Source organism: Brachyhypopomus gauderio, chromosome 5, assembly GCF_052324685.1.
Source record: "Brachyhypopomus gauderio isolate BG-103 chromosome 5, BGAUD_0.2, whole genome shotgun sequence".
NCBI lineage: Eukaryota > Metazoa > Chordata > Actinopteri > Gymnotiformes > Hypopomidae > Brachyhypopomus > Brachyhypopomus gauderio.
Genome location: NC_135215.1, coordinates 29,251,855 through 29,268,413, shown reverse-complemented (window position 1 = coordinate 29,268,413; position 16,559 = coordinate 29,251,855). Strand labels below are relative to the sequence as shown.

The 16,559-nt window shown below is 42.5% G+C and overlaps 1 protein-coding gene across 2 annotated transcripts; it reads right to left on the bottom strand.

Moving 5' to 3' along the window:
- Positions 1 to 5,500: 5,500 nt before the first annotated feature.
- On the bottom strand, positions 5,501 to 13,696 carry rbpms2a (RNA binding protein, mRNA processing factor 2a). 2 transcript variants are annotated; one of them, XM_077006936.1, is made up of 8 exons: positions 13,540 to 13,696; positions 10,362 to 10,439; positions 10,147 to 10,185; positions 9,945 to 10,007; positions 9,369 to 9,519; positions 8,738 to 8,886; positions 6,674 to 6,746; positions 5,501 to 6,560 (listed from the first exon to the last, which is right to left on the bottom strand). In XM_077006936.1, exons 5-7 carry the CDS (start codon positions 9,451 to 9,453, stop codon positions 6,681 to 6,683), a joined length of 300 nt encoding a protein of 99 aa, XP_076863051.1. In that variant the 5' UTR covers positions 9,454 to 9,519; positions 9,945 to 10,007; positions 10,147 to 10,185; positions 10,362 to 10,439; positions 13,540 to 13,696; the 3' UTR covers positions 5,501 to 6,560; positions 6,674 to 6,680. The 2 variants fall into 2 exon arrangements, with proteins under 2 accessions (XP_076863051.1, XP_076863050.1); XM_077006935.1 differs by having other exon boundaries at positions 13,210 to 13,691.
- Positions 13,697 to 16,559: the final 2,863 nt, after the last annotated feature.

Sequence of the window (16,559 nt, the reverse complement as noted above, 5' to 3'; positions counted from 1 at the left end):
TATTTAGTAGTCATATTTTAATACTACACACCATCCAATTCCATAAACATAGGCTCACATCTCCTTTCCAATCTGACAGTAGGAAATTGCTTCCACCTTGCACCTCCCCCTTGATAATGCATGGCATTAAATAAAATCATAACAAACCGTCCGTGTTGCCTTACCTCTTATAGTCCGAGGAAAAAATACCACCGCTGGCCGGATCGTGGCCATACTCGGGTTCCCCAACACTAGAGGACCCCCCTTTTTCGTCATTAAAGGCAGAACTACTAGACATTGTTGCGGCTTCTGCTGTGGAATACGGCTATGGTGATTTAGCTCGCGAAGATCGGCGCTGTTCTTAAGCCGCAGTCTTCAACAGCGACGTACACGCTCAGCGAGGCAGGATGCCTTCGTCACGTGACAACAAACGAGCCCCTCTCGGTGTTTATTCGGTGGTGCTGAAATGGACGCGTTCAACCTCTCGCGTAGCGTAGGATGTGATGAAGTACATTCGAGGTGAAACTTATTCATAATAAATAAATGAATGAAATGAAATGAAATGAATGAATTTCTTTCTCATTCCCCATATATAAATATTGCACTTTCTTTCTCTTTCTCTTTTGAGAAAGAAATTGATTCATTTAATTTAATTTCATTCATTTATTTATTATGAATAAGTTTCACCTCGAATGTACTTCCTCTCTCTCTCTCTCTCTCTCTCTCTCTCTCTCTCTCTCTCTATATATATATATATATATATATATATATATATATATATATATATATATATATATAAATATATATATATATATATATATATATATATATATATATATATATATATATATATATATATATAATAGAGAGATAATAATGCAATTAATAGGGATAAAAATGCAATCGTTTTTACATATCTGATCTTGGTATAGATCAGATATGTCAGAATTGTGAGATTAAAGTCACAATTCTGAGATTAATGTCAGAATTGTGAGATTAAAGTCACAATTCTGAGAATAAAGTCAGAATTGTGAGAAAAAGTCAGAAAATCCTCTTCCGTATAAATCAAACCTGAAGAAACTGAAGCAAATACTGACTGACGTGAAAATTCTTGACTTTTTCTAAACCAAAACATTCAGCCAGGAACACAAGAAGCATATAAGTAACTCGTCATGTTCAAGCTTTAGACAAAAATAAGTTTTAATGTTAGTCACTAGATGGCGCCAAACCCTTACTCATAAGGACAGCTCTGAAAGATCGCCTAGCCTCGATGTAAATATGACATGGTCCCTTGCATAGTTTTTCTAGTGCTGTGCTTTCTGTTCAACAGAATCCAATAAGTCCACGTGACTTCATCCACTTTGTAAATTCCCTTTGACCTCTTCTATTCTAAGAATATTACATTACCAAACCAATATTTGACACATTGGAGGTCTGATGGAGGCCTGATGAAGGTCTGATGGAGGCCTGATGGAGGCCTGATGGAGGTCTGATGGATGTCTGATGGATGTCTGATGGAGGTTTGATGGAGGCCTGATGGAGGCCTGATGGGGGTCTGATGGAGGTCTGATGGGGGTCTGATGGGGGTCTGATGGAGGTCTGATGGAGGTCTGATGGAGGTCTGATGGTGGTGTGAGGCTGTGGAGCAGCAGTGCTGTGGCCCAGCTCTCAGGACTGGCGTGTTATCCTTTGCTAAGATAAACTGTACATGCTCGGTGGGGTGAAGATGGGACTAATTAAAGTCCTCCAGGGAAGACTGGCATTTACACTAGACTTTGTAAACACAAGGTTAAATGAAAGAAGCTGGGTCCACTCTCTCTGAGCTACGAGGTCAAGCCCACACAGAACGGCAGCGTCACGTTGCACGTTTATTAAAGAATGGCAAGCCTGTGTAAGCATGTGCAGGGCTAAAGCACGAGCAGTCTTAAAGCCCACAGCAGGGCAGCGATGCACAACTCCAACCACTTCACTGAGTTTGCTGATGTCAGGGCCGCGGTGCGTCTAACTCACAGGGACCACAAATCATCACACAAAGATACACTGCAGTGGCCCATGGTCTCCGAATGTGGACAGAAGACAGTCAGGAAAGCAATCAACATCAGTGGCTCCTTGGTGTTCACAAAGCAGAGAACCTCTGCGAGAACCTCGGGGGGAGACGACCAAACTCATCTCCCTTTCTACCCCTTTTGTTTGTGTGTTATTGTCAGCAATCCCTCATGTCACACAGCCATAGGGGCAATACAGACGAGGTGGTTCTGTGGAACTGTGGGCTTTCTCCTCATTACTCAGTGGAGAATGTGGTGCAGTTTGTATCTGCTAGTAACAAGAAGATCTGTGGATTATCTTCAAAAAGAAAAATAACAACCAGATGAGTTAATACAGACAATCTGAAAAAATTTAATTAAACATAATTAAATAAAAGGTAGAAATAAGCTAATACAAAAGTTAAAATGTCAGCTGCATCAACATGAGAACTTCTCAGCTGACTTTGAAGGTAAATGTTGACTACAGAGCTAATAATACTTAAACAGAAACTGGAGTTAAAGTAATAAACATAAATGTGCATATACAGTAGATATACTTAAGATTTAAACTGCAATTCTTCGATTGATGAATCTACTTTCCTATTGTATATTTAAAAACTTACCTTTGTATTAGTCTGATTTCAAAGATTCTCAATCCCTCTTAATTAAATCTGATTATATTCAGTTGCACACAAAGAACAACTCTGTTTTGTGAACGCTTTAGTACAACTTGAAATCCACAGCAACAACTAAAGGGTTTGCCTCTGCCCTTGGGAGATAGACAGGCTAATAACCAGACCATTCTTAGTCAGTAATATAGCAGGAAGATGTGTTTACATTGGGTCAAACCTAAAGTCAAAATAGAGTAAAACTATGATAATAGAAATCAATGAAAAAAAAATACTAAGAACTAAGAACATGAAAACAGTTGATCATTCCAAAATACCATGAAAAAATTGAAATATTTGATTATTTGATTTATTTTATTCAATTAATTAACAGACCATCACTGGTGTTACTGCTTGATTCCCTCTTTAAACTTTGTGTTAAAACTACAGTAAAAAAACAGCTACTGCTGTTTGCAAAAATGACTTAATTGATACCATATTACTCCCTTGCTTTTCCAAAGTAAGATATGTTGCCAGAATACTACAAAACATTTGCAATTTTTCACCCATTAATGTCTACTGCTAGAATGCAGTATTTACAAAAATCATATTTAATTAATCAAATATTGTATTCTTACACTGTTGTGTGTAAGCCGTTTCTTTAGCGACAGCCGAGTTCATATAAACTATAAGCAGATCTTTTAAAACATGGTCATAGTTTTCGATCTTCTGTACATGGACTCAGTGCTGTCTATGGGTCATTGTATATGTTATTATGATTATTGGTCCTGTATTATCTGTTGCTTTTATTTGTGTGCTTGTGTTTGTCCACCAGGGCCCAGGAGGAACGGTATTTGATTATACTGTACAGTTGGGATGACAATATAAAGCCTCTTGATCCTTGACTCATTTTGGGAGGTTGTTTAGGGATTTTGGTGATGCACAGTGATAAGGTTCATGTTAGCCAGGGCCTGGGTGCAGTTTTAACCCAGTGCTGGGTTGCAAGTTGTCATTTAGTTCTGCATTTTCCCAGTGTATAGTACCTCGAAATAATGAGATAGCAATTTACTTAATGAGAAATATATATATATATATGTGCTGTTTTTTTATTTTAGGTGGTGGGAATGGGCTTCCATAGGCTTCCATAGAAAACCCTAGAGATGGTTGAGCGTGAAAATCCCATAGATCAGCAGTTTCTGAAATATTCAGACCAGCCCGTCTGGCTCCAACAATCATACCACGTTCAAAGTCACTTAAATCACCTTTCTTCCCCATTCTGAGGCTCGGTTTGAACTGCAGCAGATCGTCTTGGCCATGTCTACATGCCTAAAGTAAACGCATTGAGTTGCTGCCATGTGATTGGCTGATTTAATATTTATGTTAATAAGCGGTTGGACAGGTGTACCAAATAAAGTGGCCGGTGAGTGTACGTACACATTTACATGGCTGCAAGCTGTAGGTTCATGACTAAGGGTAAGACTTCGTGAACACTGGGAGAATGAGTACTGTTTACAACATGTTCCATCCATTTCTAGCTAAGCTGTCTTTTCAGGGTCAAGAGCACTTTAAATATGTTATTGCTGTTCTTATCAGAGCTATAATACACAGTGTTGCACAAATATGCTTTCAGATGTTGCCAAAGTCTGACTCAGTCTGGCTCTGAATACAGACAAAACTCCCTCTCCATGTTTTTGTGTTTGTTTTGTTTTTGAAGGGTGGGATATTTCGAGTAATGGTCATTTTAAATTAATCAAGCATGACAGTTTGTCCTCCTACATCCTAAATCACCCAACTGCTCTATTCAAACCTTCAGCAGCCCAACTCCCCTTTTCAGACCAAATACTCGGTATGATCACTCGACGGACTCTTCTACAGCGGCTTCTTTGTCTCGCTGGGAGCTGCTCAGTAATTATCGGGACAGTAATTGAGCGGGACTAGTCATTGTCGCTGTAGTCCCACTGCTGGTGACCAAGTGGTACTGCAGTAAATCTACTTCTCACGCAAAAAAAAAAAAAAAAAAAAAAAAAAAAAAAATTAGATCACTGTTCACTAATGTTGGGGTCAATCACTTTGTTTCTGTATTCTTTCCAGTCTCTCTCCGCCCACACATGCTCACATACATGCAATAACATTTGAATGAGTGGGAGAATCGGTGATCTTTGTTTGGAATCAGGAAATTCCTCAGAGAAGGGAGGCAGAGAACAGGCACCATGTTTCTGCGCAGTGCCGGCCGCTCACAGCTATCTGACGCGTTGAACAGAGAGACGGAGTTGCTGTCTGTCCTGCTTCACACCAGTAAATTACACAAGACAGACACTAAGACCAACAGGAGTGATGGTTCTAAATCAAACCTTTAAAAGCAGACATTACATTGTGCAAGAGAATGCACTACCTGTTAAGAGTCTGCTCAGACAGTGTACTCCAGCCAGCTGGGTTGAGGTAGAGGGATCCCCCCTGCAATGCCATCAATCCTCTAAAACATTCCTACCCTGAACATTTGGGCTACTGATAACAGGTTCCCAGCATGAATCCCACAAGATGTACGTCCCAAACTATGCAGCACACGTAGGTAGATTGACAACCTTTCGACCGTAAAGCATTGGAAACTGGGTTAAAGCACCACTTATGAACCTTATGATAACTGCACATAGATACTGAGGTCCAGTCTAAGAAATTAAAGGAAGGAAATTAAAGGAGGCCTTTAAAGGAAGGATAGAGACCCCAAGACCTGAAGATGACTGCTGTAGCCCAGATAAAGGCCTCTCAAGCCAGGAGTTAGATACACGTGATTGGACAATACCTACAGATGATCAATCTACTGATGCAGCTCAGTTTGAGGAAAGTACAGCATCTCGGGTTTGCTTTTTAAAGAAATCCAGCAAGACTTACTTAGATCAATCTGTTTATTATCCAGTTTCACATTCTGGAAAAAAGTTTCCAGTGTTTTTATTAAATCATTATTTTTACAGCAATCTCATGTTAGCAGTCTACTTAAACTAATCAGTCCTGCCACTGTCTGGGTAGTTCATAACACCAAGCTAAATGGAAGAAAAAAAAAAAAAATTGCACTTTTTTTACACTTCAAACAAGATACAGAATGAACATCCCTCAAAATAATACCATAACAAGGGAAGACTTAACATCTTACAGATATACTTATTTAATTGCACAAAAAAGCATAAATATCCATTATTATTACACAAATGTACAAAAATACTTGTACTTATTTTTTTGTTCAAATATACTCTAAACAAAACACAGATACCAGTATTTTGGCAGATGGAGACACTCAAGGGCAATGCATTGGAGGTCTGGAGCAGGGCCTCAGAAGGACTCGCCCAGGACAGACGAGTTTACAGTCAACGTCAGAAAGGAGAGAAAAACCCAGTGCATGAGGATTCATTCTAAAACAAGAAAACCAACGAGACTCGAGGGGATCAAGAGCACAGCCTCTACTTTGCGAAAGCATCATACATGTAAATAGTAAGCCAGGCTGAGGATCACCAGGGAAGCAAGCCTAGCACCCAGACTCAGCTGCAGGGCTCCACAGAGGCAACACAAGCAGAAAGAACCCAACAACGTTGTATTCAATTTTTTGTTTCTCATGCCATATACACTATACTTCAACATGCATAATGATTGTCCCCTCCCCAAAAACACACACACAACCAATAGAGAGCAGCTATAAAATGTTGTGATTGGCTCATCACATGGGCGGGTTTGAAAATGCAGACACTGTACCATTAGCCTGTAAGGCTCCAGCTGCAGATAACCATTACTGTCTTGCCCCATCCTTAGAGTCCATAAGAGAACAGTTTCCTCCAGAAAAGTAAAGACCGTTATGCTTTTTGTTAAATAGACCTGACACGATTAAATGCTGAGCCCAGTGCGCCTTGCTCCGTATTGGGGGGGGGGGGGGGGCACAAAGCCTTCAGCTACTGAGCGGCATCTGTGGAGAGAAGGTGGCTCATGTCAACACGGAGGGGAAATGAAGAGGCAGCCTGCCAGAAGCCCCCCCTCCCCGAACCCTCACCCCAGCTCAGCACATTTACAGATACTCACTAAATACTTAACAGAACTGGCGAGATTTCCATCCGGGCTGCGAGGTGTCAGATGGTGAGGGGTACCAGCGCATCTGAAAGGGCGAAGGAGCAGATTAGTGCCATAGAAACAGACCGGCGCATACAATAAAAAGGTCAAACGCACACGTGTCCACGCCACCGCGTGAAGTCAAAGTGGAGCACGGGGCACTCGTGTTGCTCCGACGTCGAGACTGAACCCTGGAGACTGGATCTCCAGGCAGGCAAGGACGGAGCCTTGAGCCCAACATGGCAGCCCAGCCGTAGCCCTACAAACCTTCCAGAGCTCCACCAACTACTGGAAACGCACCAATCACCTCCAGCCAAAGGGCTTCAGCAACGGGACAACTACAGCGCCATTCAGCTACAACCCTTCCAGTTACAGCTTGGCTATAGAAGTATGTAGACTACGAGGAGGATCAACTGTAGCCGAGAGCTGCTTGCGTCAGTAAACTTTAGGGGAAGCCAGGCATACAACATCTGCAAGATGTTCTGGATAGAAGCATATTCTAAATGCCATGAATGTAAAAGTATAACTTCAGGATTACATGAGCTTTTAAACACATCACTACGCAACACAGGTCTTTAAATGTTTATAATGGCATTTGTAAGCTTCAAACAAAGTTGTAGACTGTGGAAAATATACCTTCATTTAAAATCTCTCTGGCACTCAATTTTGTAACGTTTGGACTCATCACTACAGCTATGCAGTTCTTAAGGTATAGTTCATTTATTATACATTCGCTTGGTTGGAAGCTTGCTGTGGGTGCGCGCGCGTGTGTGTGTGTGTGTGTGTGTGTGGACTCTAACCCCCCAGCCCAGTGAAGTGCATCTGTCCACTCTGGAGGTCATGGCCTTTCACCGAGCACTCCTGCCCCTGAACTCCACAAGTCACTCCGAGGCCCCTCTGCAGCACTGCAGAAGTGGCCTGAAAGCACCATTAGAGTCACACGTGCCCTAGAGTGGAAACAGATTCCCCGAATAGGCCAGAGGACGGCGACAGGGGTGTTGGAGCAGACGAGCCTCCAACATTAGAACCAATGGCCAGTCAGTCTCGAGATTAAGAGGTGAGATTAAGCTGAAAAGAGTAAAAGCTCTTGACGCATGTGAGCAAAGAGGTTCACAGGTAAAAGCTTTGTCGCTTTCATCTGTGACCTCGGTCATCGTCATGACAACACAAGGCACGGCTCAGCTGCTCAATCAATAAACTCTCACGGTCCAGATAGGCTCCTCCAGACCAGTCACATTCAATTAAATGTGGAAGTGGTCAGCATTAAATATTAAAGACGCTAACTGACAGCAACAATGGCCCATGTCAGATTAAAACATTTGACAGAAGCATAAGATGGCAGAAAATCTGCTGTGTGTGTTTTGGGGGGGACTAAATTGCTTTTACATTTTGCAAATTACACATAGTTCAATTATGGCATTAAGGCACATGCTTTTACTTGGGGGTGGGGGAAAACCAATAATAAATTTAAGTGTACATACATTTTAATCTTACAGTTTACACAAGCCTATACTAGAATTATACTAGAATATAAAAGTAATATATGCAACTAAAGTTTAAAATGTACATGGACCAGGTGTCATATCCTTCACCTGCACAGCTTTAGTGCCTTGTAAAAATCCAAACACCGTCATGCTAGCTAAAGTTTAACTGGCTTTCAGCGGCCACAGATTCACCCAGCCACCAATGCATAATCCAAGCAGAGGTGCAATTAAAAAAAGATTTTCAGTCGTGAGACGCTTAGCAACGCTGGCAAACGGAGGAATGCTTCCAGAGACATTGGGAAAGCAGGTTGGGACACTGCCGCACACCCCACACGTCTGAAAGTACGACAACATAGCAACCACAACTCCACTGGTCTGCTTGAGCAGGTAACACTCGAAGTGTTTGACATATACTGTTATATATATATATACCGTATACTGTTAAAACATACTGTAGCAGAACACATGCGAGTCACTACAGGGCTGAGGCGTCCAGCGCAGTTTGTGTGTGTGTGTGCGCGCGCGGTGGAGAACACACAGGCTGCTCCCTCACCTGGGCGTGCAGGGCGGCTGCCGCAGCTGCGGCTGCAGGGTACGTGAAGGCGGTGTGGGGCAGACCAGGGGTCAGCTCAGTGGTGTAGAGGGGGTAAGGGGCCCATGCCTCTGGGGAAGCTGGTATCAGCGCTGCGCCGGTCAGATCGTCTGCGTACGCGTGTGCGCACACACACACACACACACACACGACAGATGGCACAGAGGTCGAACAGCAAGAGACATGGTCTTCATACTCCACTTCCATACTAACAGATGTCTCTTTAGGTCAATTTTAAGCTCAAAGCAGCAAATGAACAGAACTTTAGGACCAAAGCTCAGTGTCAGTCAGAAGCTTCCAGAAATCTGCTCATATCCCTCATCATTTGAATACTAAAATTATTTTTTTCCTTCAGCACTGCTACCTTGTTAATTACATGGGGAAAAAAATGCTCTCTGAAAGGGGAAAATTGACACTGCCAAATTCAGTGTAGTGTTTCTACAAATACTGACCTATTACGACCATCAAATTGTCAATAGGAGACGTGACTGGAAATAAAAAGAAACTTCTCTGAACCTCAAACATGTCAGGGAGGCAGTGCACGTGCGTGTGAGCGTGCATGCGTGTTCTGTGGCTGGTGCTGCACACTCACAGGGGTCCCGTGCGATGAAGTGAGCCCCGAGGGCGGGGTGCAGGCTGGAGGGGTTGGGCGTGGCCATCAGCTTGCTCTTTGCCATCTTTGTGTTGGCCTTAGCAAACTCCAGGCGCAGCGTTTGGGGGTTTTCTGGGTCAAATCGAATACCCTAAAAGACATGATGCATTTAAGGAGGCTAAGGGGTTCTGCGGATACTTGGTAAGAGTCATTTTAGGATTAGCATTCGCCTCATTCTAGCAAGCAGCAAGATCAGGGGTGCGGGACCATAGATCAAGGCTGGTCAGTATAACACACTGAACCTGATGTGGGCCGCTGTTAGCAGACCCATCTTGCTTCCGTTGTATTTTGACAGGATGAAGGACTTTTCAAAACTAAACAGCCTGTGACATCATGGAACTTTCCACTTTTAGGGGCTGAGTGAGAGTCAAACTTATTTAGGCACAAGATAAGCAAGATGGAGTCAGACTTGAGCTGTGGTGCCCTGGGCAGAGAGGTCTAGTCAATATCTCGGGCATTTACAGCTGTGTACTGGAGCACACACATTTCCTCTCAGGCAGGAGGAGGATTACTTACATTTAATGCGTTTTTTGCGGCCTCAGCTCCAGACCTGCTGTCAAAGGTAACAAAGCCAACAGGCTGAGAGAGACAAAGTGTGTTAATGTGGGACTTTCTTGCATTTAAAACCACTATACACAGAGATTTCAAAATATTCAATGTTTGGCATATGTTGGAAAAACATGACATGATTTTAACATGATTAAAAGTTCATAATTACCTGTTTTGAAGTTAGTTTTATGAGGGAACCTTCATATCCCTGTAGTGAAGAAAAAAAATAATAATAATAATAAAAAAAAAAAAAACCCACACAATTACATGTCCTTTACTAACAACTTCACAAAACACTGGTATTGTAAACCACTGAGTGTGTGTGTGTGTGTGTGTGTGTGTGTGTGTGTGTTAGTTATTGGAACCCTCTGTTGGTCTGCATACCTTGAAAGGCCTGAACAGCAGGTAAAGCTCTCTGGGCTTAATGTCTACTGGCAGACCACTGACAAAAAGTGTTCGTACCTAGAAAACAAAAACGCCTTAGCAACTACAGACCACAGGCAACATTCACACTACAATTACAAAACTAAAAACTACGGGGTTAGCAGATTGGAGAGGTGCAGTGTCCCGTGTGACATGGACTCCTACTGTGAATTTGTGCATTTTGTGGAACAGTAACTGAAAAGAAATAAATTAGTGTACAAATCAAATTGTAAACTACCTTCAGTGTTGCTCGTGTGCAACTTTTCCCTTCCTACTGTGTCAAATTCCACTTCCTGCAAGTTTTGTTCAGTACTTAAAGTTCAACTGTACACAAAACCATGTGAAACTGTTAGTGAAGTGAAGCCATCAAGTGTGTGTACATTACTACCGAGCGGGAGGGAACAGACTGAGCGTGGAAGGTGTTTGTGGATGCAAGAATCCGGCGTTGGGGAATGAAAGAACCCGACTGATGCAGCTGAAGACAGACGTCCTAATTGTACCGCGCAAATGAATCAGATGAAGCAGATGGCAGCAGTGGACACAGAGCGAAGGTGATCAGAATGGACAAGGGGAAAAAAAACTAAATAATTAGTTACTTGAAAATCTACCGGTGGCTAAACTTGATTTATAAGCTTTTGAGATGAAATGTGCAGAACAGAAATGAACTGTGGTCTCGTGTTTAGTGACTTCAGGGATAGCCACAAAACACTGCTGATAAGTGTCAAATGTTCCAGCGGCTAGTCTCAATTTACAGACACAAATAGCAACCCAGACCGAATGAGAATCGAATGCACATCGTTCCTACTGTCCAGACACACTATACGGTACGCATCCCGGGCTGGAGATTTACAGTGAGGAGGTCAAAACGTGGTGCAAGGCTACACATCTACATCCAAATTTGAGCATTCTTCAGTAGTGAACTACCCCCCCTTGCAATTAAAAAGGCATCTCAGCCCAGGTTTCATATTTCTTAACGTCACTTCCACCAGTACAGGGTCCACTGGAAATGAGTCATTTCCTGCATTTCAAAGAGTGCAGACATGCCGCGGAGGGCCAAGCAATCGCCACGGCAACTAAAAAAGTCTCCCCCACCCTGGATGGGAACCTGCGGCCCCGTCAGCACCTGCTGCACACGCTCGACCGTCGGAACCTCTGCCCTGCCCATGGCGGACGGACCCAGCCGTCTGCCACTGTAAACCCAAATCAGCGGGACTCAAATTTGTCTGAGAATTTAAGAAAACCCAGGACAAAATTCAATGAAAATCCATTGGCTCGTCGGAGGTCCTGCGTCAGAAGAGCCTGAAAGCCGAAAACAACATATTGGTTGAATTGAAACACTCAATCTCTTTCAAGACAAGGTCGTGCGCTGAGGAGGAGAGGGAGTCTCCTTCTCTGTGTGTCCTGGCACCTCCTACACAACAGGCCCTCTGAACACTGGGAACCTAACGCACTGACCTAATACCACAACCCTCCAAACAGCCCTCTCAACATGCCACACGAGATGCTTCCCCAATAAACACCTCCCTGATGCTCGCAAAAACTGATGATCCTGTTCGTACAGCAAATATGTTGACAACCAACCAACAAATGCACCTGAACTTTAGGAAACAAAGATACTGCACAACAAGGCTTCGTTCATCTAATCTTTAGAGGATGTGCAGCATGGCTGTGATGACCGGGGATACAAACTTTACACAAAGTCTTAGTCTCTTTCAGATCTACAATGCATAAATTTAGCATCTTTAATATCTCAAAAGTCTGTAGGATGCTTTGATCCATCCATTTCAATAAATTGACTGGAATCATGGAAAGACCTGTGGGTTCAGGACTGCTACACATTAATTGAAAACTAAACAGAAGAGACATGAGCCAGGAAATCCTTTCAAATCTCACACTGGAAGAAGTCCAGAGGTCAGAGGCGACAGCGGGGCTGGACAACACCTCAATTAAGACTGGAGACGTTCATTTCAGATCGCCGTGTCGACAATATGTAGACGTCACTCTTAAAGATGCGCCTGTGCAAACAGGTTTATCATATTAGCAGATTTTAAGTCCATGCAAGTGTTTCATAGGACTATAGGCAGTCTTATTCTTACTAGACAGGATAATTACACAATAGGAGCCAAAACTTTGAACAGCGTTTGAATGCCTGAAGCTTATTCTAACTAAATTTCAACATTAGGAGAGGCAACACGAGATTATAAAATACGTTATGTATTTTCTGCTCTCTAGAATTCACACACACTATATATATATATATATATATACGGTGAAACCTAATAAAACAAAGCCTTTTAAACCAGTTTAAAGGAGAAATGTTCTCAGAAAAATAGGCCAAGTGCAAATGTTCAGGGCTACGTTTGTGCAAACTAACGACTTAATGTATGAAACGGTGAGCCATCAGGTGTGAAGATTAATGATCAACGAACTACAACACTAAAAATCCTTTTCAACTTGCATTCCTCCAGCTGTTTGTAACTTTAGAGAACTTCTTAGATAACATTGAACAGAAGATCGAACACAAATTCTCAAACACCTGTACGCCTCCAAGAGAAATAAAAATCTATATATGTATATACACCTTACACGTATGTGCGGTATTTAGACACCGTAGAAACCACGAAACTAGGAAAAACCATGCGAGAGTACAATATACACTCATCTCTTCTACATTTACAATAGAAAGCGTGTAGTATGTTGAAAATAGTCTTTTCTTTTAATGTGCCGAAGTGAAAAAAAGTTCGCACAAAAGTTCTGGCGAAGCGAAAGCAAAGTTGAACTTGACTAAGTAAAGAGTTTGTTCCCTTACCTCCTCCTCTAACGATACAGTGTTGTTCGGCTCAGAATCTGATTTGAGACTCATTGTGTACTTTAACGCTTCTTTGTGCGAGAGAAAAAAAAAACTTTTTGTTTTCCCTGTCGGTGGATTTTCCCTGATGTGCGTTAAAGTTGCAGAAGAAATCTTGGTGCCGTTTGGTGAGACTTCAGAAAAGATGTGCCCAGGTGAAGCCGTGCTTAAGCCAAGTATCCAGGGAGGAACCTCAACATGAAGCCAAAACTAAAGGTGATGTAGTGGAGAGGTGCAGTGTGAGGGTGAGAGAAGGGAAAAAGAAGTGATTTTTGTTCCCCCTTTGCTCACATCAAGCTCGTTTGAGTTTAAATTCAATCAAGAGAGAAAAGGAAAGCCAGGTTGAGTTTAAAGGTGGAGGTCTACGGCGCGGTCCTCGCTCCTCTGCCTCCCATTTGCTGATCAATCATATTAAACGCTGAGTGCGGAGCGCTCGCGCTGCAGATGGAGCTCAGCTGGGAAGGCCCGGCCCCCTTCCGCGCGCGCATCACCGTCTCTAGGGGAGACCTGTAGACCGGTCATGACTACGGCCCAAAGTCTGAGAGGAAAACAAATGTTCTTGAGATTTACTCGACTTAACAGTCGTCGTTTTGGGCATAAAAATCTTCATTATAACATCCCTTTTTATTCCAAGGGTCACGAGAAACACCAAGTATGGTGTTGCGTGAGATGAAAGCTCAAAGCAACAGGACCAATAAAGCGCGTTGTGACAAGAATGAGGCGAAATATATATTTACAGTAGTCTAAATTTGTGATAAATAGCCCCCTTGAATATTTTATAAATATTTTTGTGGTGGGCTCCATGTACAAATTTAAGTTTGTTTTGTTTTATTGTCTGTTCATCAATCCAGACAAGACTAGTTGGGTTAGCCAGGCCGATATTTAATCAGTCATGCTCTGTCCGCATGACACACTGATGACTACTTTGATTTCATTGCACTGTCGTCCAGGTTTGGGTTGTATTCTGCTGTCATATGTAATTTTACAATATGCAGTTATGACCCGGAAGCAATAAAAATATTTAAAGAATTCAGGATGATTCTCATGATGCTTTTTTGTGAAACTGTTTACGTATTTTAAAATAAAATAAAAATTCCATAGCATGTTGGGACAAATAAATGTTTTTAAAAATTACTATAGACTAACTATAAATGCACATAATCAACATATGGTTTATATTAATATTTACATTTATATTTATTAGGTAATTAGTGTATATATATATATATATATATATATATATATATATATATATATATATATATATATATATATATATATATATATAATATTTTCAGAGTTACATTTTTTATAATACTAATTCAAATAGGCTATAATATTATATTATTCTGGAATATTAACTTAAGGTTAAAAGCCTGTACCATGTGCCATTCATAATTTGTAGGAATTAAACAAAACTGTGTCCTTGGAGCCAGATGAACCTGAAGGCTCAAAGGAGTTTCAGAACGGTAAGGCATTCGTGGCAGCCTCATGGGCGGCTAATACGGGGCAGGAAACTTAGAGCCTCCCTCAGAAAGATTCCATTTCCTGCCATTACAAGGTTTCCCTTTCCCGCTAACCATAAACCAACTTTGATCATTTAGTTTTCTTACTGTCAATGGAAGTTTTAAGCAAGAAAAGCTAGTGAAAAGGGGACCCTCTCCCTGGACCCTCTATCTGAACCCACTCCCTGGATCCTCTCCCTGGACCCTCTATCTGAACCCTCTCCATGGACCCTTTCTCCAGGACACTCTCCCTGGACCTATGGCTGTGCCCTGCCCTCAGGTGCATCTGGACTTGCTGTTCGCTCTGTAGGCTATCACCCTACATCTGTGACGCACGCGGGCATGGCCACTGTAAACAGCCCCAGTTCCGCAAATTAAACAGAAATGCCCCGAAATGGGAATGAAACCCCAGAAGGAGATGACGCGGTGGTGTACGAGCGATGTGAGCTATAAATGAGTCTGAAAACATATGAGGATAAACATACACTACATGCGGTATAGATAAACATGTAAGAACACATACAGAGGCCAGCGCTCTCTGCGCTTATCTAGGTTGGTTTTCTGGGCTCCATAGTGATGTATGGCCGGCACTTCAAGCTAGTGCAGCTGGGTGGAGGGGCCTGGGAAAGGGCTCTGGTACCACAGCCGCAGGTCCTGCACTCCACTGGCGGAGGAGGGGTTGAAGCAGCGGCCGTAGAAAGGCTCCGCACGCAGGTTTAAGGCTCGCAGGGGCCCACACTCGGCATCTCTAAACAGTGCCTGGCACCAGCCTCGTGCACACGAGCATGACAGCATGAAGCTGTTACTAGTACATGTGGTGCACATCCCGCCGTCTGTAAGCGGGGAGCTCGTGGCTGCGGTAGCAGTAGCAGAGCAGCCGGCTTCCTGACTTTGTGTGAGAACACAATCAGGGGGAGGCGGGCCGCTCCAGAGGGAGGCTCTGGAAATCTCCCACTCTTTTGTAATCATTGACCTGCTGCTATTTCTTACTGCCTGACTAAAAATAGGCTGAAGTCAATGTGCATTTACTCCTAGATTCTCTTTTGCATGGTTGGCAGAGGTAACATATTATCCGTTCTAATTAGACAAACACAGCATGGCTTATGTTTGCGTAAAGGATTTTAAAATAAGCAGTGATGGGAGTGACTGGTGTGGGAAAGGTAACGGGAGATCTGGAGTTCATGATGTGATCTGAGCTGCTCATTTGTCTGATGTTCTCCATATTTGGTCAGATGTTTAAGTATTATATAAATCGCCTATTTTTCCTCTCTGATGGTCCAAGAGTTTCAACACAAGAAAAACAATCTGGAGTTGGATCTCACTTCGAAATCTTGAATGGATCTTAAGCCTTTCACTTATGAAAGCCTTTTCACTTATTTTCACTTATTCCAAGGCAGGCTGTAAGGTGTGTTTTCAGGGGTCACTGGTTAACCTTTATTGACTGTTAAATGCAAGCACATGTTTTAGGGTTAATTTTCAGTCTTAAGAGTGAGAATGGCAAAGGGACAGTTCTGTGCCCACTCTTCACCTCCTCTCTGCTCCCCTGATTATCTCAGGTCACCTATCCCTTATCTCAGACCACATATCCCTTATTTCAGACCACATATCCCTTATCTCAGACCACATATCCCTTATTTCAGGTTCATCTGGAATCAGCTTCCATGATTTGAATAATTATCTTGGCCGCAGAGAGACAAAACACAAAGCCAGAGTGTCAGGGTTAGAATGCTGGTTGATGCTGTACAATGTTGTGAACGAGCCCCAGTTATGAGGAAAGACAAAAAACATGTTGGCTTTTTAACATCA

Coding starts and splice junctions, on each gene's coding strand:
- rbpms2a (XM_077006935.1), bottom strand. CDS start 13,263: ATGAGTCTCAAATCAGATTCTGAGCCGAACAACACTGTATCGTTAGAG. Junction 10,440..13,209: donor CTGTATCGTTAGAGGAGGAG/GTAAGGGAACAA, acceptor TTTGTTTTCTAG/GTACGAACACTTTTTGTCAG. Junction 9,520..9,944: donor CCGCAAAAAACGCATTAAAT/GTAAGTAATCCT, acceptor CATGTCTTTTAG/GGTATTCGATTTGACCCAGA.